Genomic DNA, 25,143 nt, shown 5'->3' on the forward strand with positions numbered 1-25,143 from the left:
GGGGGCCGCGCGGCAGGAGCGGTGCCGCAGCCCGTCTCCCGGCGTCCGGGCGCCACGTGCGCCGGGGCCTCGTCTCCCCCGCGCCCGGCGGGGAAGGAGGCCCCTCGCGCCGCTGGGACCCGCAGCCACTGCCCCCGAGCCCCGCCCGCCCGGTGCGCGCGCGCCCCCTCCCGCGACCCCGGCGTGGCCTTCAGGCGGCGCGGACGAAGCGGCGGAATTACCGCCAAGCCGGGCGCGGGGGCTCGGGGCGGGGCCTCCAGGGAGGCGGGGCGCGGTCTCGCGAGGCGGGCCTGGGACGGGGCCTGTGAGGGAGGCGGGGCGCGGTCTCGCGAGGCGGGCCTGGGGGCGGGGCCTCCAGGGAGGCGGGCATGGGGCGGGGCCTCGGGAGGGGCGGGGCCTCGGCGCGGGGAGGCGGCGGCGGCGGCGCTGAGGAGAAGGGGGAGCGGCGGCCGCCGCGGGGAGGCCGTGAGTCACCTGACCGCTGCCCGTCCGCCGTCTGTCCGCCCGGCTCGCTCGCTGCCGTCAGTCGGGCCGCGCGGCGCCTCGGCTCTGGTGAGTGGCTCGCCGTCCGCGCCCTTCCCGGGGGTCCCGGCGGCGGCGCGGGGCCGGCCGCGGGGGAGGCGGCGGGGCCCCGGTTCCTGGAAGCGGCCGCGTCCGCCGGAAGGGGGACCGGCCGGCCCTCTGTGGTCCGGCCCGCGCCGTCCTTCAGTCCCGGGGGCGGGCGGGTCCTTGCGGGGGCCGCGGTCCGGGCGCCGCTCCCAGCGCGCCCGCGGACCCTCGGGTGCGGCCCGTCCGCCCGCCGGGACCCCGACACCGCCCGCGGCGCGCCCGGCTCCGCGCGGTCCTCCTGCCCCCCGCCCGGTGCCGCCCGGTGCCTCCCGGTGTGCGCGGCGCGGGGCTTCACGGAGGAACGGCAGGCGCGTGGCCGCAGCGGGACCCGCGGGCCGGGCTGTCTCGGCCCCGCCGCCGGCGTGTCGCTGGTACGGCGTGAGGGGCCTGGCGCGGGGGCCCGGCGCAGCGCCTGGAAGGACGAGCCGGGGGACCAGCGGCTGTTCGCGGGGCGCCGACCGGGACGGGGTCGGCGCGGGACTGGCCCCGGCTCGCCCCCAGCCCCTCCCCCGAGGCTTCCCTCGGCGGCGGTCGGGAGGGGCCGCGGCGCGTGAGGGGCGGCGGTTTCCTCGGTCGGGTCGGCGCGGGGCCGGCGGGCGGGCGGCTGCGCCTCGGGACGGCCCCGGTGCGGCGCCGCCTCGCGTCGTGCGGCTGCTGCTCCGCCCGGCCGCGTGGGGCTCGCCGCGGTCCGGCCGCGCGGGGGCCCGGCGGCGGGGGAGGCTGCGCTGCTGAGTCATCGGTCCCAGCCCCGGAGGCGGCGCGGCCGGTGCGGGACGCTCGTCACGTGCTTCCTCCAGGGGGGCGCCCGCAGGGCTGGGGGACCCGCGGGGCGTCCGGCTGGACGCGGGGGCCGGGGGGGGGGCGCGGTCCCGCGCGAGTGGCCGGCGGCGCGCAGGTGGCGGTGACGTGGGCCTGAGGGGCCGCGACGGGCGCGGGGGACGGGCGGCCGCCTGGCAGGTCCCTGCGCGCAGCCGTTTGCCTCGCCCGTGGCCGTGTCGTGTGGCTCGTGCGTTTCGAAACGCGAGCCGGGCGTCCTCCGGCGCCGACGGGGCGCGGGGGCAGCGGTCTCGGGGTCGGGCCTGGGGGGGCCGGGGCCAGAAGCCGACGCCGCCTGGGCCTCTCCGTCGGGGGCGGTGGCCTCGGGCCGCAGACGGCCGCTCGCGCCCGGGAGTGACCGGCTCCGCGCGGCCGCTGAGCAGGTCGGGAGCGGGAGGGGCCCCGCCGCCGGTGCCGAGGAGCGGCCGCGTCTTGGGCGGCAGTTCACCAAAACATTCGCACGTGGGGAAGAGTTTAACTTTGCTCTAAGCGTGGGACTACAGGAGATTAGACATCATGATTTATTTATTTACTTGTGTTAGGGTTTCTAAGGTGAGGCGCAAAATTATTCATTTGGAAGAAAATAAAACTTTAACTTGCGAAATTTTACTTTTCTGTAAGATAAAGACATTAACTTCGAGATACAGATTAACAGTCGTGCACGAATATAATGTGGGTGCATAACCCACTTTTTCCTTCTGTACATAAACAGTTCATGAGTCACTGCCAATAACATTCAACAACTGGAGTATTTTTCTTTTTAAACAACCTGATTTCCTAAGTCTTTCAAAATATTCTTAATATTCATTTAATTCTTATTTCATATGTGGTTCTGTTCTTTTTGTATGTTAAAGATTAGAAGCTTGAGTATATATTCGTTATTACATTGTTGATATTGGGAAAGAAAATTAAAAAAAGACAGATCTGCCCATCATTTGTTACCGTGCATTTGAATTTGGAGACAAGCCAGGTGGTTGGTTTGCTTAATGTATGTGATCTGAGGCGTAGTAACATGTGCAAGGATCCAGTGGGAACACCTGAAGATGATCTACACATTGGAGTGCAATTTAGATATAAAAATTTTTTTAACATTCTCCATATCTGTTATTTCTTGTAAATGTGCATTTTTGGGGGCTATGTGTACACCCCTTTTAACAGTGATTAATAAGAGCACATATTTAGAAAATTACTTGGCAAGTGACATTTCCCTCCTTAAGAGAATGTGCTTTTCTCAGAAAATCAACCTTGTAGGCCTGTTGGGGATGAGTATTTACCATTTGACTGGTGTTCTGTTAATGGGAGAATTGCTTCAACTCTAAAGCTTGCGTTTCCTGAGGGTTCTACTAAGTGGAGGGTGTGTTTTATGTGGTGGAATCATGAATGATGAAACTTTTGATTTAAAAAAAATGCCAAATGAGGTGATCAACTGGAGCCCAAGATACGGTGATTTGAAAACACTATTTGCCAAATTCAGGACCCTTGGAGAGAGTAGATATTTCAGGACTGTAGATAAAATACAGACTTTGACCAGCAGGAAGGAAACCCGGGCTCTGGGCTTCCTCAGTGTGTAGTATTAACGGAACTGAAGCCAGGGTTTGCCTGTACGGTGCAGGTGCAGGAGCAGCCAGTCGATGGTGATTCTCTCTCATCGATGTTTCTCTCTATCCCCTTCCCTTCCTCTCACTCTAAAAAAATCAATAATCATATTTTTTTTAAAAAGAGAAAAATGTGGGAGATCTGGACCCAGGCTTCCTGAGGTCACGTCCTGGCGCTGTTACAGCTGTGAATCCATGGGGCAGATTACTGTACGTAGTTGTACCTCCACTTCTCACCTGTGAAACGGGAATGATGATAGAATCTATATGCAGAGATTGTTTGCAGATTAAATGCGTTAATATGTGTTAAGTGGTTAGAACATCCCTGTATGTTAGGTGTTACAATCTGGCTTCAAAGTCCGGGAAGTGCCTGGGCCTCCTATGCGAGTTGCGGCCATCTGTTGTGGGGCGGGGGAGGAGAGCACCAGGTGCCACAGGGCTGCTGCTGGAGAAACAGCTCAGGTGAGGGTTCTTTTCTTGTAAGTCAGACACCGAGCTTCTGAAGGCCAGGAGGAGTCTATAGCCGCAGGATATGCTCTCGATGAGCCCTTGCCAGGCAACTGGAATTGGCTTTTGAAGAAATGAAGACACTGGCCATCTGCATCTGGTCTCTTCTCCACGCTGTGGTGGAGGACATTGGGTCCGGCAGGGTCAGTAACCTGCCCACTCCCTCCTGCTTCCTCACATCTGTACCGGACTCATTCCTTGATTCTCCTTCCTGGGCAGTTTGCAGGGAACATTTGGGTTGTAAATTTACCTGCCAGTTACTTCTAGGTATTGTACTTTCTTTAAATGATACTCCTGTGCGAATACAGAAAAGTTACCCGTGATGAGCAGTGGTGGTTTTATCATATGGCTGCCTGCGCCTGCTAGTGACTGGGAAAGGCGGTATCGAACATTTGGCCATCCTCTCGACTGGAGTGTAGTTTCCTGGCCGTGAGGATGTCTTCTGTTTTGTCTCCTGTGGAACGCTCTGTGCCTCCACGTGTGTTCAGTGTGTGTGTTCAGTGAACTGTTGGTTGCCGCACTGGTTATACAATGTGGATTCATTTTGGTTCTGTGGTTTGAAACTTGGGAATTTTTAAAAGTGAAGGAGAGAACATCATGTGTTGTATCTATGAAGCTGTGTTAAATTAGTACTGAGTCGAAACTCTTGATCAGTTAGAATTCTGCTTTCTGTTTTCATCATTGGTGTGAGTCTTGAGGAAGCTGCTGGACTTAAATTATTCTTTTAGCTCATCTCCTGAGATAGAAGGAAGATTTGTCTTGTGACTTTTTTTTTTTTTACTTGTCATTGACCTAGAGTGGAATTGAACAAAACATGATTTGGATTGTCCAGGTGTTAAACCTCCCATGCATCTAATATTTTTTCCTTTACTCTCATTGCTGCTCCAGAACAGGTCCTGTGTTTTGTGTAGGACCAGGGACAGTTGAAAGAACATTAATAGGGTAAGAAAAATTGCCCCTAAGCAAACAGGAGCAAAAAAATAGCGGCTGCCAGTGTCTTGGTTGTTACTGACTGCTCAGGGTCACAGTGGACAGGCAGCAGAGGTGGACTGCTGGGTCCTCCCTTGGCACTGGCCCAGCTCAGAGTGGTACCTCACTGCAGCTGAAGCTGTGCACATCATGTTCTTTTAAAAATAAATTCAGATCATCTTATTCATGCCTTAGGAAACTCATTATTAGAAGAATATTTTTGTAATAATATAATTATTCCCAGCGTCTATCTACCTGGTAAAGTTAATAGATTGGATCAGTGATAGTGGACAGTTTTGTGCCACTTCCCCATCCCTCATGAAAGTGGAATTACACGAAAAAATGCTTTATATAGGGGTCATTTTTTTTTCAGTTCCTTTTGGCAACGTCCTGCCTCCAAGGTTATAGCCTGAAGAGTAAGGGAAATGTCTTGTCCTCCTCGCCTCTCCTTTTCTCATGGATTTCTTTTTACTGACTTGTCTTCATCATCTCGGATTCCCACTGTAGATGTGTTTGGCCTAAGGAGGCGAACTCTTACGAAATCCACTCAAGTCCGCTTACTGGTGTCCTCATACCCTCAGTGCCTCATCCTTCCTTTAAAGTGGGCCGGCTCCTTTTGTTAGTCAAAAATCAGTGAAGAGGTTACTCATCCATTGGAGAATTCGTTATAACATATGTGGCTATAAAAGATTTACTAGTCTTTTAATACATTTATTAGGTTGTAATTTTGGTTGTCATTTTGTAATGTGGTTTTTTTCGGGGGTAGGATTAGTAATTTCATTAGTGTGTATTTTGCACTTAAGTATTATTTTAAAAATGTAAAGTACTTACCAGATGTTGGCCCAGGACACTTTTCATTCTCAAGATACCTAATGTCTTCTTATTTACTCTGTTTTTCTGAGAAGTATTTCCAGAATGGCTCAGGGCTCTCAAGACAGAATTTATCACTTCAGTTAGGAGAAGTAAGAAAAAAAGCTATTGGTCCTTTTAATTACTTCTTCCAAATTAGTAAAAGGCTTTCGAAGGAGTATAAAAAAAGCATTTTGTCCGGATTACTAGGGTAGCAAGCCTTCGTTCCCATCTGTCACCCAGAGAACTCAAAGGAAATGCCATTAGGGGTGAGTGTGTAGTTACTGTTGTTTTGCCTACTTAATTGGCTCTTTGTGGTAAAGGACTGTCACAAATACTATTAAAACTCTGGATACATTTCTTCACGTTTGGAAAGGATGTGTTTTGCCTCTGAGGGCATGCCTGTTGTCTTGGCCTAGTAGTCTGATTCTGACCTCAGGAGGGCTGGAAACTCAGATACCAGCACCCTCCCTGCCGTTGCTCCACTGAGAGCAGTGGAGACGTCCTCCGGCTTCTCCTGAGCGGACTTTGAGCAGCTCAATAATCCCTGGAAAGTAAAAACGGCTGTGTCTGAGTTTCAGGTGTCTGAGTTTCAAGGCAGTTCAGTCTCACCTCTTCCTGTGCCTGCCGCACCTCTCCTCATCCTTACACACACGTCAGCTTTCAGTGTGTGGAGTAGGGTTGCTAACTTCGTTTCTGCGTTCGAGGGGTGCTTACGTGTTTAGTGTTCGGTCTGCATTTGATTGATGAAGCAGACATTCATCCCTTTCTGTGCAGGAGCTTTTGTAGACTTGGCAGTACTGAGCTTTTCAGAAGTTATGGTATAACAAGCAAACCATTGCTGTAGCCTGTGCTAATTGCTGTAACGGCAGCACCCAGTCCACCCTGGAACCTTCCAAGGTGAGAAGCCTAAGTGCTGGGAATCAGCAAAGCACCGGGAATGTCACTGATACAGGATAGTTTAGTGGAGCAAACAGCTTGTTTTGACAACTCTTTTGAGCAGCTTAAATTAAAAAGTTTCAATTCTGTGATTCATGCAAGGTTCTAATTGCTCCACTTTAACCTCTGCCTTATTTAAAGTTGTTACTTAACTTTTTTTTTTACTCTTCATTCTTTTTTGTAACTCAAATTTATTACCAGTTGGAGCGAGATGGTGTTTAAGGCATGGTTGGGAATTTGAAGGGCTCTTTTTTGGTGGTGGTTCTGTCTTGCTTTTTTTGGTTACTTTGCATACTATACGCATACTAGACCTGTCAGCTTTTAGGTCTGCAGAGGCTCATTCTGATCCTGTTTTAGGGCTTTCGCTCCCTCTGGTTAATCAGAAATAAATAATTTAGAATATGGTTTAAATTTTTCATTTTGAAAACAAATGACATACGAAGAATCTTCACTATTTTAATTTGAATGTAGGGCGTGGACATTAATGCTCTGTATTGAAGGTAACTTAGTGAAATGTCTCCTAGCATTTTGTCTTCGAATTTTCATGTGTAGTTTGGGTATAACCACAGAATTCAATGTAAGTTCAGCATAGTTCAGTGTCAGGTTCCTCTTAGCACAATTTGAGATTGCTTATGTAACCCAAGAAGTTTTAATCGACCAAATGCTTAGTAATAAGGGAAATTTTGCTATTTCTTAAATGCCCTTTTAATCTGCTTAACATTGTTCTCGTCACAAACAGGGCACTTGAGACATTTCCCTGTATTTCTTGCTCTTCCACCTCCCTTCACTTTTAACCCCCCCACATTCTCACACAAGCCCCCCCCCCCCCCATATACACACATATGTACACTGTCACTTTTAGGTCACGGAACATGACTTGAAATGTAATATTTGGACCTGGGGCAGAAGACCTTTTCAACGTTTATTTAAGTTACCCTTCAAATGCTGCAATTTCTTCATCTGTAAGAACTGGGGAAGTGGGTCATGCTGGTTGAATGTGCTCTTTTAATTAGAAAATCTTTAGCTTTGTGAAATTATCAGTTATCTTGAGCAGACTTGTGCAGTTTTAATATTTTCTTTTTACCTTGTTGAGATCTTTATTAGGCTTACTGAGTATTTTTAAAGGTTTAGGAATCTGCATTTTGTAACTGAATTCCTGGGTTTGTAGAACCTGTTAAAACGCAGTTTTCTTTTGACCACTTGCATAGTAATGGCAGTAATAGTGATAAAATACTTACCCTGTGCCGAGGTGGGTGCTGTTAAATATGACAAACCATCCAGTCCTTAGAGTGAGTGGCGGTGCTTTTCTAGGGGACTGCATGGGACGTCAGGTGCCTTTTGAAGACACAGTCAGAAGCACTGGCAGAGCCTTCGTTGTGTCCAAGTGCTCCTGCTCCTTCCCATGCTGTCCTCCTGGTGGTGTTAAAACAACCTAAAATTGGTTTTCTTTTGCATTTCATACTTCTCTGTGTTTGTTTATTACTTTATGCTTTTCAAAGGGCTTGAGGTGGGGGTGGGAGCTACCTACTTGCCCGTGGGTGCACGCTTGCCCTTGTTCATAGGGCTACACCTGACTCAATTGGTCTTTCTCTTTAACAGGGTCTATTTCTCCAGATCCTCTTGTCATTCTGTTGTTGCTTGCTGTGCAATTTAATTTTTTCTTTGTGATTACTGTGAAGATATCAGTGGAGGCTACGTGTGTTTTAGAGTTGCCCATGAGTTTTCTGCATCGTGACAAGCCAATACCCACCCATAACAGGAGGAAATAGTAATTGGCTTTTCTTGGGAGCCTTCAAGACATTGAAATAAATGTGAACTGCATTTTTAATGAAGGTACATTTTTTTGGTGTATAGTTATTGCCTATTTTAACATTTTTCTGATTATACAGTAATAGGTGTTTATGGTTAAGAATTTAAATGCAGAAATAAAAATTGCCTAGGTGTAACCATTGTTAATATTTTGATATATATCTTGACTAAAGATGGAGGAACCAAGGTTTCTGGATATGTTAAATGTGAGGTGCCTTCGAGATATACAAGGAGTAATTTGAGTGAACAGTTGGCTACCTGAAGTCGTGGTTGGACCAGATGCAGATAGGAGAGTGTACTGCAGCCCATGGGTGAGCATGTCCTCTCTGTGGGTCTGGATGAGTTCACCTGGGATGTGTGTGCAGAGAAGAGGAGTGCCCTGGCCAAGTGGCTCAGCTGGTTGGAGCATTGTCCTGTACACCGAAAGGGGGTGGGTTCGAGTTCCTCTCGGTGGTAAAGGAGGCAACTGGTGGATGTTTCTCTGTCTCTCTTCCTCTCCCTTCCTCTCTCTAAAATCAGTAAGTATATCCTCAGGTGAGGATGAAAAAGAGGAGAAATTTCAGGGTTAAGCCGCAGGCCCTCCAGCATTTAGAGGTTTGAGAGAGGAGCAGGGTCCACCAAAGGAAGTTGGCCAGTGGTGCAGGGAGGATGGTATTTGGGAAGCCCGGTGAAGAATGGATTCGAGGGAGGAGGGGGGCGAGTCACCTGGGACTGTGACTGAGATGCTGGTCGGAAGACTGGCAGCCTGCATTGGGCAGAGTGGAGTCCATGGGTCCTCACAGAGTGGTTTTCGTGGTGTGGAGGGAACATCCTGATGCAGGTGGGCTCAGGTTACATCAGGAAGACGGAAGTGGGGTGCTGTGACTACAAACGGCTGTTTTTGGGGAGTTCACTAAAGGGTAGCAGAGAGTTTTCCTGTCGATAGCAGGGTCTGGGAAGGGTCAGGACACTTTCTTTAAAGGAAAGAGTCATCACAGTATGTTTTATACGATAATGGAAATTTCTGTGTATTCAATTTTTTCCTCATCTTGTCTTGATGAGACTGCAGACGTTTGTCCATTTTATTGGTCTTATCAGAGAATCAGCTCACGGTTTAATTAACAGTTCTACCAAAAGCAGATGTGCAGTTTTACTATGTGAGTGGCTCTCAGTGCGAATGCAGTTTTCCTCAGGTTCTGGCAGGCGGCACCTGCTCTGGGGTTGGCAGCACAGCAGCTCCTCCCTCACAGGACACCGAGCATGCTGTCAGCATAAATACTATGTAGTGTGTGTGACACTGATCCCAAACGAGAGCTCCGACTCTGTTTTCTATCTCCCCCATCTCCTAGTTTCTATGTCAGTATCTAAGGTTTTAAAGGTTGATTTTTTTTTTTTTTCACTTCATCAAATTCCTTTTCTATCTGTAGAATCTTTAAAAAGTTGCATTAAGACTCGCAACCAAGTTATCAACAATTTAGACTTAACTGAGTTACTTTTTTGGTTTACTATCTATTTAAACGTCTTTTTAAATTTGTGTTTTTAGTCAGAGTAATACATGTTTTTTAAAAAATACAGAGATTTATGTTAAAGCAGCCTTATCTATTGCACCCCATCCCACCTTTAATTCAGCTTCATGGTTAATATTTATGTTTATTCATTTTCTGTTTCTTGTGGTGCTTACTTACCTCTGTGTCTCTAAGATGCTTACACCTCAGTTTATTTATGAACCTGAGACATTATCTGTTGGTTTCCTGGGTGTTGATTTTTGTTTGCTTCAACCATCCCTCCCACTTATATTTATAATTATTTTATTCCTGTTCTTGGTCACCTCTACAACTCAAAATTATTATTATTTTTTTACTTTAGTCTCATTAATCTAAGGAAATACCTTCTTGACTTTGGATATTGTAAGCTCCATTCCTTTTAGTTCTCTCTGATTCCATCTCCCAGCCTGTCAGTTGTACTTTTATTGTGTCAAGGTTAATAGTATTGATGTCTGTAACTGTAATTAAGTCCTACATTATCTGCCTATTCTGAAAACCAGTTAACGGTGCTTGTATTATTGTCTGCAGTCCTGGGCACTGGGAAGCCGAGCAGCATGCTGTTCCCGTTTCCCCACAGTCTCCCTGTGCTACACAAAAACAGGTTAATATTTAAAAAGTCAGTGTTATGTTTATGGAGTAGAAACCCAGAAAATGAAGTTAAACAAGTTCATTTATTGTAACTACACAAAAATATAAAATACTTGGGAGCAAATTTAACAGAAGATATTCTTTATGAGAAATATTGGAATAGTGCTGAGAGAAATGAAAGAAGACCTAAGTAAATGGGGAGAGATGCCACATTGATGCATCAGAAAGCTCAGTGTATTAGACTCGGCTCTTCCCGTGTGGGTGTGGGTGTGGAGACTCAGTGTTGTCCTAGTCAGAACCCTCCTCCTACAACTCCGTAGAAAGAAGAAAGCAGCCCAGTTAAAAACAGAAAAATTGAACAGACATTTCACGAAAGAAGATACACAAATGGCCAATAAACCTACGTAAAGATGCAACGCTCAACTTCATTAGCCGTAGGAGATGCACATTAAAGTCAGGCTAGATGCCTGTGCCTTTATTAGGGTAGCTGAGGAGGTTAAAAAGGCCAACGGTACCAGGGTTGGCAAAAATGAGGCGCAGCTGGACTCTTCCTACACTGCTGGTAGCAATGCAAAGAAGTTAAACGTAAACCTACTGTAGCACCCAGCTCTCCTAGATATTTATCTGCCCAAGAGAATGAAGTGTATCTGTGCAATTGTCCATGTTTATACAGTCACCCAACAGTAGTTAGATGTATAAACAAACGGAATCACCATACAGTGGAATGTTATTTAACAGAGCTACACAGTATGATTGTCATTAAGCTGAGAGAAACCTGAAACCAGAGAGCATAATGTGTGATTTCATTTATATAAATTGTAGAAAATGCATAAAGCAAATCATTGGTTCTCTGGAGCCAGGGGAACAGGGAAGGAGAGACCTTAAGGGGCTTGTGGGATTTTGAGGAGGGATGGAAGATTCTATGTCTTGATCGTGGTGGTAGTTTTGTGCACATACACAAGTGTTACAATTCACCGAATTGTACACTGTAAATAGTGCAGTTTGTTCCATGTAATTATAACCTCAAAGTTGATAAGTAAAATAGTGACCGACAAGTACATGATAAAAAATATGTATTTGGTAAATTAGCTTTATTGGTGTGGGCCAAGTGCACTTGCTAGTTCATATTTTCTTACCGTCCTATTCCGTGGAGATACAACAGTCCTTTTAGGATCAAGGAGCTCTGAATATGTTCAGTGAATAAAAGAGTTCATTGTTTCTTACGCTCTTTGTAGTAAGAAGGCGGAATCAGTTATTCTTGTTTTGTTCTGGAGCTTGCTTCCCTGGGCTCCTTCTCTACTTTCTTCCTTCTTCTCTTCCAAGCTCTTGTAAACTTACTACCCGGGATTCTCAAAGTTGAATTTGTGACTTGGGAAGTAAAAAAACCTACCTTTTGTTTCTGACCTCTCAGTAGGTGAATGTGTAAACAGCTTCATCAGACTTCTCTAGCCATTCACACTGCTCTCCTCTAAGTATACCTTTAGCTTTATAATTTTAGATATGGAATTATACCAAGTAAAAATAACAAAAGATCCTGATTATATAATTTTTAATATTAGGAAGAGTGAATGGAAAAAAATCTAACTTTCCCTTTATGAAACCTCACATAATGTTGTAATAATCATGAGCTGCAAAAGTTGTAGTGACGCCCGCCATTTAAGAAACGTTATGGCATCCTTAGTGACATCATTTTAACATCAATTGATAGATTTCCAGGTCACTTTCCCATATATCACTGTAAATGTTCTCCTAATAAACAGTGTCATTGTTCTTGGTGCTGCTGTCAGCCTTTCTGCTACTTAGCTTAGTTCAAACTTGTTTTCCATTTTCATTCAGCCTTTTTTGATACATTGATCCACATACCTTACCCAGTTATACTTAAGGTTTTCCATAAGACTGAGAGACAGATTTAGGAAATGTGATTATCAGATGTGATGTTTAAGATCTGCCAAAGGTGAAAGAAAATAGCCAACTGTGGTCACCGAGTCTTTCTTCCTGGCTCTTCCTAGCTGGCAAGTTGGGTCTCAGAACGTGGGAAAGGAGGCTGACAAATTATTGTCTCTTATTTAAATTCCAACAGACTTTTTTTTTTTTTTTTTTTAACACAGAATGGAAGGGAGGGAGAGAGAGGAGAAACACTGATGTGAGGAAAAAACATCAATTGGTTGCCTCCCACAGGCGCCCCGACCCGGGGCTGTGGATCAAACCTGCAACTGAGGTACATGCCTTTGAATGGGAATCGAACCTGAGACCCTACGGTGCGCAGGCTGACGCACTAACCACGGAGCCACACTGGCCAGGGTGATCCCCACAGATGTTTTGCTGTTAAGGTTCTTTCAGATTTGGTAATGGTGGCAAGAAAAACCATGTCTTTAAAGAAATTATTTCCTGTGCACATCTCCACTTAAATTTTTTGTGAAGACCCTGAAGGAAAGACAAAGGACTGAGGTGTCCACACATGACACTGCTGCGTCTTTGCTTCCACTTGAAAATAGAAGATAAGGTCCTCTAGTGTCCGAAGAGCACTTACACTCTGTACCTTGGGTGCATTGTGACTGGCACTGGTGTGGGGGATTTGAAGTGTAGGAGGGAGCCGGGAAGGAGGCCTGGTGAGAGGAATTTGCCTCTGCTAAGCCTTTGGAGACCCTGCCCTGTGACTGAGCAGCTGAGTCAGGCAGAAGGAATGGACAGGCTGCTTGCTGCGAGTGGGGTAGGCAGAAGCAGTGAGGAGAGAGGAGGGAAGTTCCAGTGGCTCCTAGAAAGATGGACTCCGCCAGGCTGCTGATGGAGGGCACTGCTTTAATGGATAGGCCCAGACAAGTTAGCTGCTGAGCCACTGCTGATGTTTAGGGCACTGGTCACTTATGCTCCCCCCGCCTCACCTCCATACCCCCACACTCCCTCGGCGAACAGGACTGTTTGGAAGTCATGGTTCTGTTTAGTTGAATATCATGGTTAAGTGAGAATTGACCAGAAAGTAGTTTTTGTCTGAAGACTTATAAATATATCTTCAGAAATGTTCACCCTCTGGCGTAGATGGATTATGAAGATCCTTGTTGCCTCCTTCACCCTGAGGCATCATTTTTAGATTGAGCATCTCTAGTTATGTCTTGAATATAGGGACTGTCCCTATGGCGCCTACCCTTGCTGTGTGGCACAGATTGACACTCCAGGTCTCAATGAGGAAACGACAGCTGTCACTGTTCAGTGCAGATACAGGATGTTTGGATGGTAGTTGTCTTCCTTTAAATGAGTCTCAGTGTTAGGTAATTTTGTGTGCCCTCCTGCGTTGAGAACTGAAAGGACAGCGCAGTCCTGTGAGGCGTGAGGTAGATGAGTGCAGCTCTTCCATACTTGTGGATGTGACCCTCACACGCCCACGTTTTCTTCGGAGTTTCTGCTCTGAAGCATGTGGCCTGGCCTCATGATCTGAGAGTTACCTGAGGCTTTTGAAAGCTTTTTAAGTAAATTATCCTTCAAGTAACTTGTATTAAAATGTTATAAGGCCACAGCATCATTTTTCATTTTCTTCATGATTTTGAAAGACAAACATCAAACGGTCCCTGCATTAAAACTTAAATTGTGTATGTTGGGCAGAGAGCAGGTTATTTCCAAACTGAGGTTCAGGAAGCTTTAAAATGCCTGTTCATCCTTCATCAGCACTACTGGGTGAATCAGCAGTTTGCTAAGGGCAGCAAACCTTTATTTTGAAATTTGACGATAGTATATATAGAAAAAATCGTGTAAAATAGGAATCTAAATTTGGTGTTAATCAGTTAATAGAGTTTTAGGTCCAGAAGGTTCCTTGGGGGTCATATCTTATTCTTTAGGTCTGAGAAATATTAGAAGGTGACTCTGTGATGTTAGAAGGACGGGTGCCATTCTTACTTGATTTGGTCATTGCTTAGTTACACTGCTGGGTAGAAATGAGTTCCTGACTGCTTAGATGGTTTCAGAATTAGGAAAAATTATTCTCAGAAGAACTTCCTATGTGCCCCATGCCAGTGAGGCCAGGGGTGAGGGTCCTCCTTCACACAAGTCAGCAAGATGGCTCTGCGTATAGTTGTGAGCTGTTGCTGTTCTGTGGCCATTGTCTTGCAGGTGTATTTCCAGCTCCCAGAGGGATGAGCTAGGGCCCCCTTTTCTCCCGTGTCTCTGGGGAAAGCTGTTGGGGGTGTTTCTCTGAGGGCTTATCTCAGTGGCACATCCATTGTGCCATGTTTGGAAGGAGACGTAGATGCTCTGGGTTTAGGATTTACTAAAAATACCAGGTCATTCATTCAGAAGCAAGTACCTGCATTGGACCAGGTACTTGGTTACATGCTTGAGGGCAGAAAACGAGCCAGGCAAGGTTTTGACATTTAAGCTGAGACCTAAAAGGTGAGGAGTTAGCCAGCTGAAGAGCAGCAGTCCAGGGAGTGGGTGTGGCAAAGGCCCTGAGGAGTCTGTGGGGCAGGAGGAAGGACAGTGAGGCTGGGGAAGAGCAAGAGAGGGAGACAAAGGCTTGAGAAACGCTGGGTTAGCAGGTAGGTAATCTGACCGTGCAGGTCTGGAGGACACACTGAGGCTTTAAAATTGATCATAAGAAATATGGAAGAGATATCATAGGACTTCAGCAGGGGAGACTCACTGACTTTGATGTGGGGAATAAATTAGAGGGGTCAAGGGGGTTGAGGGGAGTGAAGCTTTTGTTATTGTCTTTAATAACAGCTTACATTTGTTATTTGTTTGCTGTGGGCTAGACAGTGAGCTAATCCCTTTACTCTTGTCTCAGGTAAACCTCCTGACAGCCCAGTGGGGTGCTGTTGTCCCTGTTTCACAAGTGAGAAACCAAGACCCTGGAGGATAAGCAGCTTGCCCCAGGCCATGTCAGTAAGTGGCAGAACTGGGGTTTGAACCCAGACAGTGAGGATTCTAGACACCCTGTGCTGGAAGCCACCTGGCTTGTGCTCTCAATGCAGGAGGTGATGGTCTGTTAGTGGTTCTTGAAATTGAGTGGATCACAACTGGAAATTTTATAGAACAGAAACTAGAGTACTTGGCACTAGTAAAGGTAAAATATTGATATGTGAAGCTTTGTTTCACTTTATTTTGTAAGACTCTTTGTTCTTTGTGCTTGTGTGAGCTGGTAAACCATTGCAGAGAGCAATGGTCATTGTGGGAGGTGTCAGGACATACCCAAGTCTCTGCTGGGAGAGGATGGGTCCAGGTGTGTGTGGGCTCAGTGCACACAGTAAGGGGCCTTCTGGGCTGTTTGATCACCTGGTTCTCTAGCTTCTCTCAGTGGCTGCTGATGGGATTGAGGTTGGCATGTCACCCACATCCGTATTTTACAGCAGATCTGTAAGCTGGCTCTGAACTGTGAGTGAGCTGCCCCCTCAAACTGCCTAAACGGGGGTTGAGCCAAGAATAAATTCTCTCTGGAGCTATGGTACGTGGTGAGCCACCTGGTGGCAGTGCCTGGCAGAGCCACCATGAGGGCATGGGGATGTTTGCTGCAGTCCCTGGAATCCAGAGGACCTTGAGGTCTAGTGTGAGGAACACAGCGCCCTCTTTCTGAAGGTCAGGCGCCACTCCTTGTTTCTGGCTACTCTCAGGCCTGGCTGTTAGGGATACCCAGCTCCCCATTACCCAGGCGAGACAGGATGTGGAGTAAGTGCTTTATTGGTCTTTTGACCTTGGTTAGGGTACTTCTCGGTGAGCCTCAGTTTCCTCATGTGTGAAGTTGGGTGACCGTGAGAGTAGGTGAGGTGTGCTGTCGCATCCAGCACTCAGGTCAGGGCCCAGCGCAGGGTGAGAGCATAGTGAGTATTTGCTGTTCGTTTTTGGTGTTTTGAGGACAATTTCTGGAGAGATGTAAACATGTTTGTGAACAAAGCCCATGGCAAGGAGCCAGCAGAGGGGTGGCCATGGTGGGAGAGGATGTTCAGAAAAGGTGTCAGACTCAGCTGGAGAGGGCGCCGTGGAGGTGGTAGGATCCCAGTTACGATGGTCTGCTGGGAGAGATGCGCACTGAGGAGGAAGGTGGTGGCTGGAAGGCTGCTGTGGACAGAGACGGGGACATGCAGAGGAATGGTGAGCAGTGCCCAGACCCTGGGGTTGCACACCACTGACTTAGGGTGACACCAGCTGGCACGCTCTTACGCTGCTCTTAGAGTTTGTCCTGGCCGTGCTGTGTTCAGAACAGTGAGATGTAAAAGTAAGGTTCGTATAGTTTTAGGAGTTTGCAAGGCAGATGCCAGCAAAGAGCAGGGAGGCTGGGACTTGGGTGCAGAGACACAGTGGGGCAGGGGGCAGCTGCCAAGTCCTGCTTCGCTGGGAGGGTGACCGTCTTAGAGAAGGTGGAGGGCGCTGTCTGTGGAACACACGCACAGGGATATGGTTTCCCTGAATGACGGTTCTTCCTTACTGTCCTAACACTAATTCCTCATGTTGTTGGCTGAAATGTTAAGACCAGTTGTCAAAGGGAATGTACTGTTTTGTATGGGCACACCCCAAAAGTCGAGGTAGTTCTAATATGTAATTTGGAGTTGCCCTGATTTTGTGTGGTCTGCTGAGAAGTAAAAGATAGGTCGCGACCCTTCATGTTCTGTTTACGTTGTGTAGAGTTTCATCACATTATTTGAGAGTTTATTTCATTCACTGCTCTGAGGAACGTACACTTCAGCTACAGCAAGCACTTTGAAAACAGACACAGGAGTAGAGTATGTAGAAGAGTAGAGTGTATGTAGGACAGTGACTGAGAACAGGAACATCTACTTAGTTGCTGAACGTTGGGGGACTTTCACGTTTCAGGCAGTGAGTCAGTGTCCTAGGGGCAAAGGTGCATGTCACAGGAATGGTACCTGAGGAGCTTCTCAGCCTCCATCACATGATCACATGCCATGGGGGTGTGTGCACACACCCTGGAGTGCTCATCACGGGCGTGGGGTCTGGAAGGGAACACAAGAATGTCTCACCTCTCCCTTTCAGCTCTGTGGGCTTGAAAACATACATGAGAACACTGGTGCATGTTTGAAATGCACAATAAACATGCATAGACTGGGACTGCCCTTCCTTTGCAAGTAGTGTACATATGATAAAAAATGTTTGGAGGCTGCTATATGTTTGTTTATATAGTAAAAATATACATTGTCGATAACTTGTTTTAACATTTTGGGAAAACTGGGAGCTTCTGTGCGCGTGACCCATGTTCTTAGTGGTGGAGGAGCAGTGCGTGCTGCCTGCACTTGGTGGTGTAGAGCAAGACTTGTTACAGAAAACGTCCTTTCTCCGAGAAGTCCTTTTCGTCTTGTGCTGGAGGGACTTTGCCTTTTGTGGACTTGTCCCTTGTTAGGAAGCACCACACCCTCCTGCCCTCTGTCAGAGGTTGGGGATGGGCCTGGAGAGGGGTGGACACCATGTGCCTGTTGCACTGGTCAGTCCTGTCCCAGCCGGACCCTCTGGGGACCCACATGCCCACTCACGTCTTAAAGCAGCAGGAGTAGGGTGCCACCCAGGAATGTCCTGGCCCGTCTGTTTGCTCTTTGTAGGTGTCTTCTCAGTATGAAATGTCTCACTTGCAGAGGTCCATGTAATCCTTGGTTCAACAAATCCTTTCTTCCCCACCCTGAGAGCCTTTTTCATAAAATTAGAAAAAGTGTTATCACAACCCTGTTTTAAATGTGGGAAATTGAAAAAATGCTCCTGGCTTGCTGGAGGGTACCCTTTCCAGGTTTGTCTCAGTGATGAGTAGTTTATGTTGGGCACTGTCACTTCTAAACCACTTTCGATGAGATTCTGTTCAGGTGACATCTTGCCTGTGTCTTGCAGGTTTGGGGACAGGTAGGAGAATGCTTTCACTGCACGGCCCAGCACCACGTGTGACACAGGATGTCTCAGAGGGAGAGCGCAGTTTTCGCCTATGAGTCCTCGGTGCACAGCGCCAACGTCCTGCTCAGCCTCAACGACCAGCGGAGGAAGGATGTGTTGTGTGACGTCACCGTCCTCGTGGAGGGACAGCCGTTCCGTGCCCACCGGGCCGTGCTGGCGGCCTGTAGCTCCTACTTCCACGCGCGAGTCGTGGGCCAGGCCGACGCAGAGCTCAGCATTTCTCTCCCAGGAGAGGTGAGGGGCCCAGCTCAGGAAATCACCCTGATTTTAACCCAGTGTCATTAAATCTTGTGGTTCAAACCCTCTTGTCTTGAGGCTCAGGCACAGTTCCTAGGTTCTGTAGCAATACCTTTCTTTAACCTTTTTCATAAAATGACATTTTACATGTAAAATTATTAATTTTGGATGTTAGTTAAAAATATTTATTGAGCAGATGAATAACTTACATTATTTCTAATAAAATGAGCAAAACAGGGCACAGCAAGTGGTTAGAGATGTTCAAAGGGTCGTGTTCGGAGGGACCAAGCTGCACCGTCTCTCCCATTGGGCCCTGTGCTGTGGTGGAGCATGTGCCTGGCTTAAGGCTCTGTGAGTCCTTCATTTTCCTAAGACATCCCCCATAGAGAGTGCTCTTTCTCTTTCCTTTCTTGTTTCTTGAGATTGTGTCTGTGCATTGGTAAAAAAAAAGACAGTTCTTGTGCTCTCTACCTAGAGCCGTGTTTTTACACATCTCTTCCACCAGCCTGGTGTGGAGTTCTGAACTTTTGGTCCTTGTTGATGTCCTGCCTCTGGGAGACGCGCTTTGGGTGGCTCTGACCCTTAGAACAACTGCTTTAGTTGGAGCTGCAGTGGGAAGAGCCACGGGCCTGTGGTGTTGGGACAGACTAAGTTTGTTAAGAGGGAGTTGAGTGCATGGAAAACTTCTTCGTGTGCAGCAGGCCTGGGTGGGCTTTGTGGCTGCACATGTCCATGAAAGCGCGTGCCTGCTTGGGGAATCTGCAGGATGTCTGTGCTGTGGCAGAGGTGGGAGCAAGGAAGGCAGTGCCAGCAGAGTGACTAGGGCCACCGTAGGTCAGCATTGTTTCTAAATGCGGCACCGCATCCATCTCATGGTGGAGACATGCTTCCTGTGGTCTGTTTCTCCATCCAGTTCATCAGTACTTTCCAAGTAGAGGAATTTGATTCACAGGTACGGGAGGAATATGTGTGTGCATTCATTTTTATTCTAATTTGAGTGTAAATCCTATATGTTTTCAAATATTTGCAGTAGCGATAGACTGAAAATATCATTATATAAATCACTGTCTTAAAAGCCTTTTTTGGTTGGTTTAACTAAGTATTTTTAAAAACTGTTCATTGGAATTTTTATTGGGATAATTGTAAAGTCACAAAAATAACAGAGAGATCCCTTGTACCCTTTACCCAGTTTCCTCCAGTGGTAACACTTTGCAGAGTTACGGTGTAATATCACAGCCAGGGTACTGACGTGAACACACTCATTCTCTGACTCAGAGTCTCTGGTTTTACTTGCACGGTGAGTGTGTGTGAAGTCTGCACACTGTCATCCCCTATACAGGTCCGTGTGTCCCCCACAGTCAGGAGACTGTGGTTCCAACACCCAGGGAGCCCTGTTGCTGCCCCTTTATAATCACACCCTCTACTCCTAATCCTGGCAGCCACTCATCTGCCTGCCTTTTCTAAAGTTTTGTCATTTCAAACATGCTATATAATTGGAATCACACAGTGTGTGACCTTTTGGGATTGGCTTTCTTCCACTTAACCCCCTTGAGGTTCATCCAGGTTGCACGTGTCAGTAGCTCCTTTCTATTGCCGAGTAATATTTCCATAGCGTGGACGTACCAATTTTTATTTACCTGTTCACCTGTTGAAGGAATTAGGCTAATTCCAGTTTTTGAGTGTTACAAATAAAGTTGCTGTGGACATTTGTGTACAGGTCATTTCTTAGGAACAAAAGGCCAGCAGTACAGTTGCCAGAACAGGCGGTGGCTGTGATTTTGGTTTTACAAGAAACCCTAGGCTGTGCCTTCCCATTGGCCAGTGGGAGGGATCCTGCTCTTTGCATCCTCCCAGTGTGAGGAGTGGCTGCATTTTGTTCTAAGCCATTTAAAAGCTAGTTCAGTACTCACAGCCTAGGATGTTTTTAAGAAGATCATGAAACAATATCTTGATCACTGTTATAGGAGCCCAGGGTTGTAAAATTAATTTTGTGTTTTGACCCAGAGCGAGGCTTTCTCTGCACTTCACTCAGTAGTAGGTTCACTTTCCCCTCCCTCTGCAGGCGAGTGTGAGTGTACAGGTGCTGCTGAAAGGTTGCTGCCTGGAATCCATGAGCCTTTGCTGACACACTCAATGTGTGACTTTTACAGCTTTACTTTATTCACTTTTAAATCTGAATCTTTAAAAATTTTATTAGAAATTTTTGGCACAAGACAAAGGTAAAAGCCACCATTTACTGTGCATTTGCCATGAGTCAGAGCTACTTTAAGTACTTTACATACATTGTTTTCATCTTTAAAATGTTTACTTCTGGGGCTTTCAGCAGTGGGAGTTGTTTGGAATGTTGATTGCCCAGTGCTGGGCTGGCCATAGACTCCAGGGCTGGACCGTGTGTTAGGGCTCATCCTGCTGTACTCATGGATTATTTACTGCAGCCAATGTGGAGAAGTGGTTCTGTTTCCCTTTATTTCCCTCATGTGAGTAAATCATAACTCACGTGTCGATCAGAGTGGACTCTGTAGAGAAGGGTATGGGCCGGATGACCAGGGTGTAAGGAGCTTGCTTTTCCCCACTCCTGCCCCGTCACATGCTCTGAGGAACAGTTGTCCTACCTAATTAAAGTACCTGTTTTATAATGATTGTGGTAAGTCATTCATCTCTGTTCCTTTCTGCTCTTGTGTTCTGTATATTAACAGGTGACAGTTAAAGGATTTGAGCCTCTCATTCAGTTTGCCTACACCGCTAAGCTGTCCTTAAGCCAGGACAATGTGGATGATGTGTGCAGGTCTGTGGAGTTTCTCGGTGTCCATGATATTGAGGAGTCCTGCTTTCAGTTTCTCAAGTTCAAGTCTTTGGACTCCACCACAGACCGGCGAGAATGTCCAAGGAAGGTGTGCTTCCCACCACACTGTCTGAAGACAGGCCTCCAGGTCCCACTTCTGGACAACAGGGATTTGGAAACGAATGAGGTAGAGGAATTTTTGGAAAATAAAAATGTTCAGGTTCCTCAGTGTAAACCCTGTGGACATCCAGGAAATACAGGGCCATCACCGTCTCTGCAGGACAGTGCCAGCCAGACGTGCGGGTCCCTGTGCTTGGAGAAGGGCCCTGCGCTGGCTTTGCCATCACTGTGTCCCAAATACAGAAAATTCCAGAAAGCGTTTGGCACTGACAGAGTCCGGGCAGTGGAGTCTGGGTTCCAAGACGCTCATACTTCTGTTCAGCCAAGTGAGGCATCTGAAAATGAGTGTCTGGGAGGAACACAGGGCTGTGCAGGGCAGGCGATTTTAAAATGTGAAGAGAGTGGAGTCGTGCTGGAACAGGAAGACATCAAGGAAGAACCTGCCTCTCAGTGCCCCTCGGAGGAGACGGAAGGGGCACCTCTCCTCCCCGGGTCCTCCACAGACCCCCCGGGGCTCTACTCGCTGTCCCTCCTGCATACCTATGATCAGTATGGGGACCTCAATTTTGCTGGTATGCAAAATACCACAGTGTTAACAGAAAAGCCTCTGTCGGGCCCACATGTGGGAGAAGAGAAAACGTTTGCTGAAAGTCATGATCTGCATCTGAAGTCTGACTCCGGCCCCAGGGAGGAGAGTGGCCTCACTCCTAGTGACCGGAGCAGCGTGGAGCGGGAGGTGGCCGAGCACCTGGCCAAGGGCTTCTGGAGCGACATTTGCAACACGGATGCCCCTTGCCAAGCACAGCTGTCCCCTGCCGTGGCCAAGGATGGGTCAGAACAGGTCCACACACAGAAGCGGTCTGAGTGCCCCTGGCTCGGGATCAGGATTAGCGAGAGCCCAGAACCAGGCCCAAGGACCTTTGCAACGTTGAGTTCTGTCAACTGCCCTTTTATAAGTACTCTGAGCGCCGAAGGCCATGCAAGCAGTTTGGAAATTGGAGCCGACGATTATGTCTTGGAGCCTCGGCGGGAACCGTGTCCGTATGCTTGTGTGATTAGCCTGGGGGACGACTCTGAGACGGACACCGAGGGGGACAGCGAGCCCTGTTCAGCCCGAGAACAGGAGTGTGAGGTGAGGGGGACACCGGGGTGCTGTTTGTCATGGTTTTGCACCACCTATTAGAATTCACTGTGTCAGCTCCTGTCACACACTAGGGATGAGAACAGGCTCAGGGGGAGGAAACCCATTCACAGATGTGACACTGTGTGGCCTGTCCCTAAAGAGTGTGGTGAAGTTTGGGACTCTTTGTCTACAGGTTTCAAGCAGGTGTGCGTATATTAACCATGGTGTGGAGTCCACACTGGCTGTAACTGCTTACCTCAAATGCCATGTCCCCAGAGGAGAGCAGTGGTTCTGTGGTCACTGTGGTTATTCCTGGACAGTGTAGCACAGATGGTCTCACTCACCGCCACATGGTCCCTGGACCTGGAACAGTCCCTTGGCAGGGACTAGCGAGCGGTGACCAGTTGTGGGAATGTGGCCTTCAGTGCAGAGCTTTCTTTACATTGGTCTTTCATGTCCTTTATTGTTTTCTTATTTCTCCTTAGCCACTTCAGCTATTAAGTTAATGCATATCTTAATAATTTAGCAAGTGCTGCATGTAGTTGGTACGTGATAGCTGCTGTTTTGTAAAACATCCAGTAGTAATAGGGCTTATTAGTACTTTATCGTTTTCTTTGGTTTTATGGTTGTTGGATGACAGATTTGGGAGACTGTAAGAGGTCTTTTCCTTTGGCTTCGGAAGGAGGTGGTTGGTGATTTAATTTAAGAAATGAGATGTGTGCATGAGTAATTGCTATAGATTTTCATATGTTATGTATAAATCCAGTGTTTGGAACTATGAAAAGAATGTTAAAACGTTTAAGAAATTTTAAAACATTTTGTTTCATTTATGTAACAAACTAAGTAGGTTGCCAGAGAAACTGACTAATATTTTATTTGCATTTTTGTTCATTAATATAATTAAACTGTCCCACAGCTTTGTCATTTAAAAAAATTACCTCTTTTTTCCAAATTTATGTATGTTGAAAATGAATTTAACATATTTACAAGGTTTCCCTAATTATTTCTCCACTGACAAGTGAGATGTGTAGCCTTTAAAATGAGTTATGTGAAACCACCATTTCCTGACAGAAAAGTAAATTTTTTGAAATGCTTTAGAAATACTGGTGTGATTATACTAATATTAAATCAGAGTGACACAGTGATAATTGTATGTCAAAGAATGAAGTAGAGTTTTGGGGGGTTTGGGTAAGAACACTTTAGAAAGAGGCATAAAGATATCTGTGGTTCATCGAATGCTCTCGTAGAATAAATTGTTTTTCATTTTAAATACATTCATATTTGTGTTAATATGTTTGATTTGCTTATAAAATACCTGCTTCTCAATCTGTTTGTCTTCTGAACCCTTTCTAAAAGGAACTGGGATGATCAAATAAGTTACCAGTCATTATTCTGAGGGAGTGGGCAGATTGGGAGTAGAGGTCTCTTGAAGTCTGAGTGAAGGTGTCTAGAAAACAAAGATGTATGTCTCCGTGTCCTAGGTTTAGGTGTAATTACAAAATACAACAACAATGACTAAGGTTTATTTCACATTCTAGGTAAAACTGCCATTTAATGCACAGCGAATAATTTCCCTCTCTCGAAATGATTTCCAATCCTTGTTGAAAATGCACAAGCTGACTCCAGAGCAGCTGGACTGCATCCATGACATTCGAAGGAGAAGCAAGAACAGGATTGCCGCCCAGCGCTGTCGTAAGAGGAAACTGGACTGTATACAGAACCTCGAGTCGGAGATCGAGAAGCTGGTAAGTGTGCAAGCTCTTGTGTGAATTCCTAGTTCCATCACATCCATGCATTTTGTAGAAGAAATGGGTGTTTTAATTCCAAAGTTGGATGATAATGTTGTTATACATTAATTTTATAATCTATCAGTTACCATTTTTAGAGGATAAATTATATGACATTTTTAGAAAACGTAGGAAAGAAAGGATGTTCATAGACTATTTACTTATGTAAATATTCACATACACTCGCATAATACTCCGTAATACCTAAGCTGAGAACTGTATCTGGGTGCTTTTTTAATGATTTAAATTAAGGATCGTTTTACTGTCTACCTGATTCTTAGTGGTTGAGTAAAGATTAAAGACATTGTAAGGCATTTCCGTTTCTTTGTGCTCTGCTTGGTATCTGTAACACTTAATAGCTCAGTTGTTTGTTTAAATTAACTGTAGACTTGAATAACTTGTTTTGGTTGATACCAAAACAAACCCACTTGGATCTTTTATCTAAGGGAAAAAATTCACATGCTGATACAGATGGAAAATTCAGAGATCTGATGACACCCTGCGTGTGAAGAGGGCTTACCTTATCGAATCTTATTTTTTGTTCCAGCATCAAAGCACAAGTTAACTGGAAAACGGACTAACTTGCACCCATGTTTCTCTGTCCCCTGGTGGTGGGCGGAAGGAACATTGTATGAAAAGCTACTGTGAGATGCAGGGCAGCGGAGCTAGGACTGGTTGGAGGCAGCAGGGAACAGTGCCCACAGGCAGGAAAACAGGCCTTCAGCCTGCAGGCTTGGGTCTTTGTTAAGTACTGGAGAGAGTTTAAAGTTGTGATTGTAGCAAATCTTCAAGGGTGAACCTTCTAGCTATGAATAGCAATTAGACAATTTAGAAAAAAGAAAGCCATTGAAAAAAGTAGAAAAATAAAAATTTACATATTTTGTATATAGTTTAATTGTACAAAAAGAGGAAGGCATGTAACTGCATAAAAAGATGAAGTACAACTGTACAAAGATGAAAGAGAAACCACTGTAAGCCTACTTTTGCCCACCCCGTATATAAGACATTTGTATGGTGT

General features: G+C 46.7%; 1 protein-coding gene across 3 annotated transcripts in view; it reads left to right on the top strand.

Moving 5' to 3' along the window:
- Positions 1-394: 394 nt before the first annotated feature.
- Positions 395-25,143, top strand: part of BACH1 (BTB domain and CNC homolog 1) — a 31,831-nt gene continuing 7,082 nt past the window's right edge. Inside the window, exons 1-5 of one of the 3 annotated variants that reach the window (XM_081138567.1) lie at positions 468-552; positions 14,979-15,076; positions 18,017-18,310; positions 21,010-22,347; positions 23,877-24,083. In XM_081138567.1, the coding sequence (XP_080994693.1) occupies positions 18,077-18,310; positions 21,010-22,347; positions 23,877-24,083 (1,779 nt within the window). In that variant the 5' untranslated portion in view covers positions 468-552; positions 14,979-15,076; positions 18,017-18,076. Of the gene's footprint in view, positions 553-14,978; positions 15,077-18,016; positions 18,311-21,009; positions 22,348-23,876; positions 24,084-25,143 lie in introns of all 3 variants that reach the window. The other 2 variants (XM_081138566.1, XM_081138568.1) reach the window with 2 other exon arrangements.

The sequence above is a fragment of the Miniopterus schreibersii genome, assembly GCF_964146895.1.
Source record: "Miniopterus schreibersii genome assembly, chromosome: 5".
NCBI classification, from domain to species: domain Eukaryota; kingdom Metazoa; phylum Chordata; class Mammalia; order Chiroptera; family Miniopteridae; genus Miniopterus; species Miniopterus schreibersii.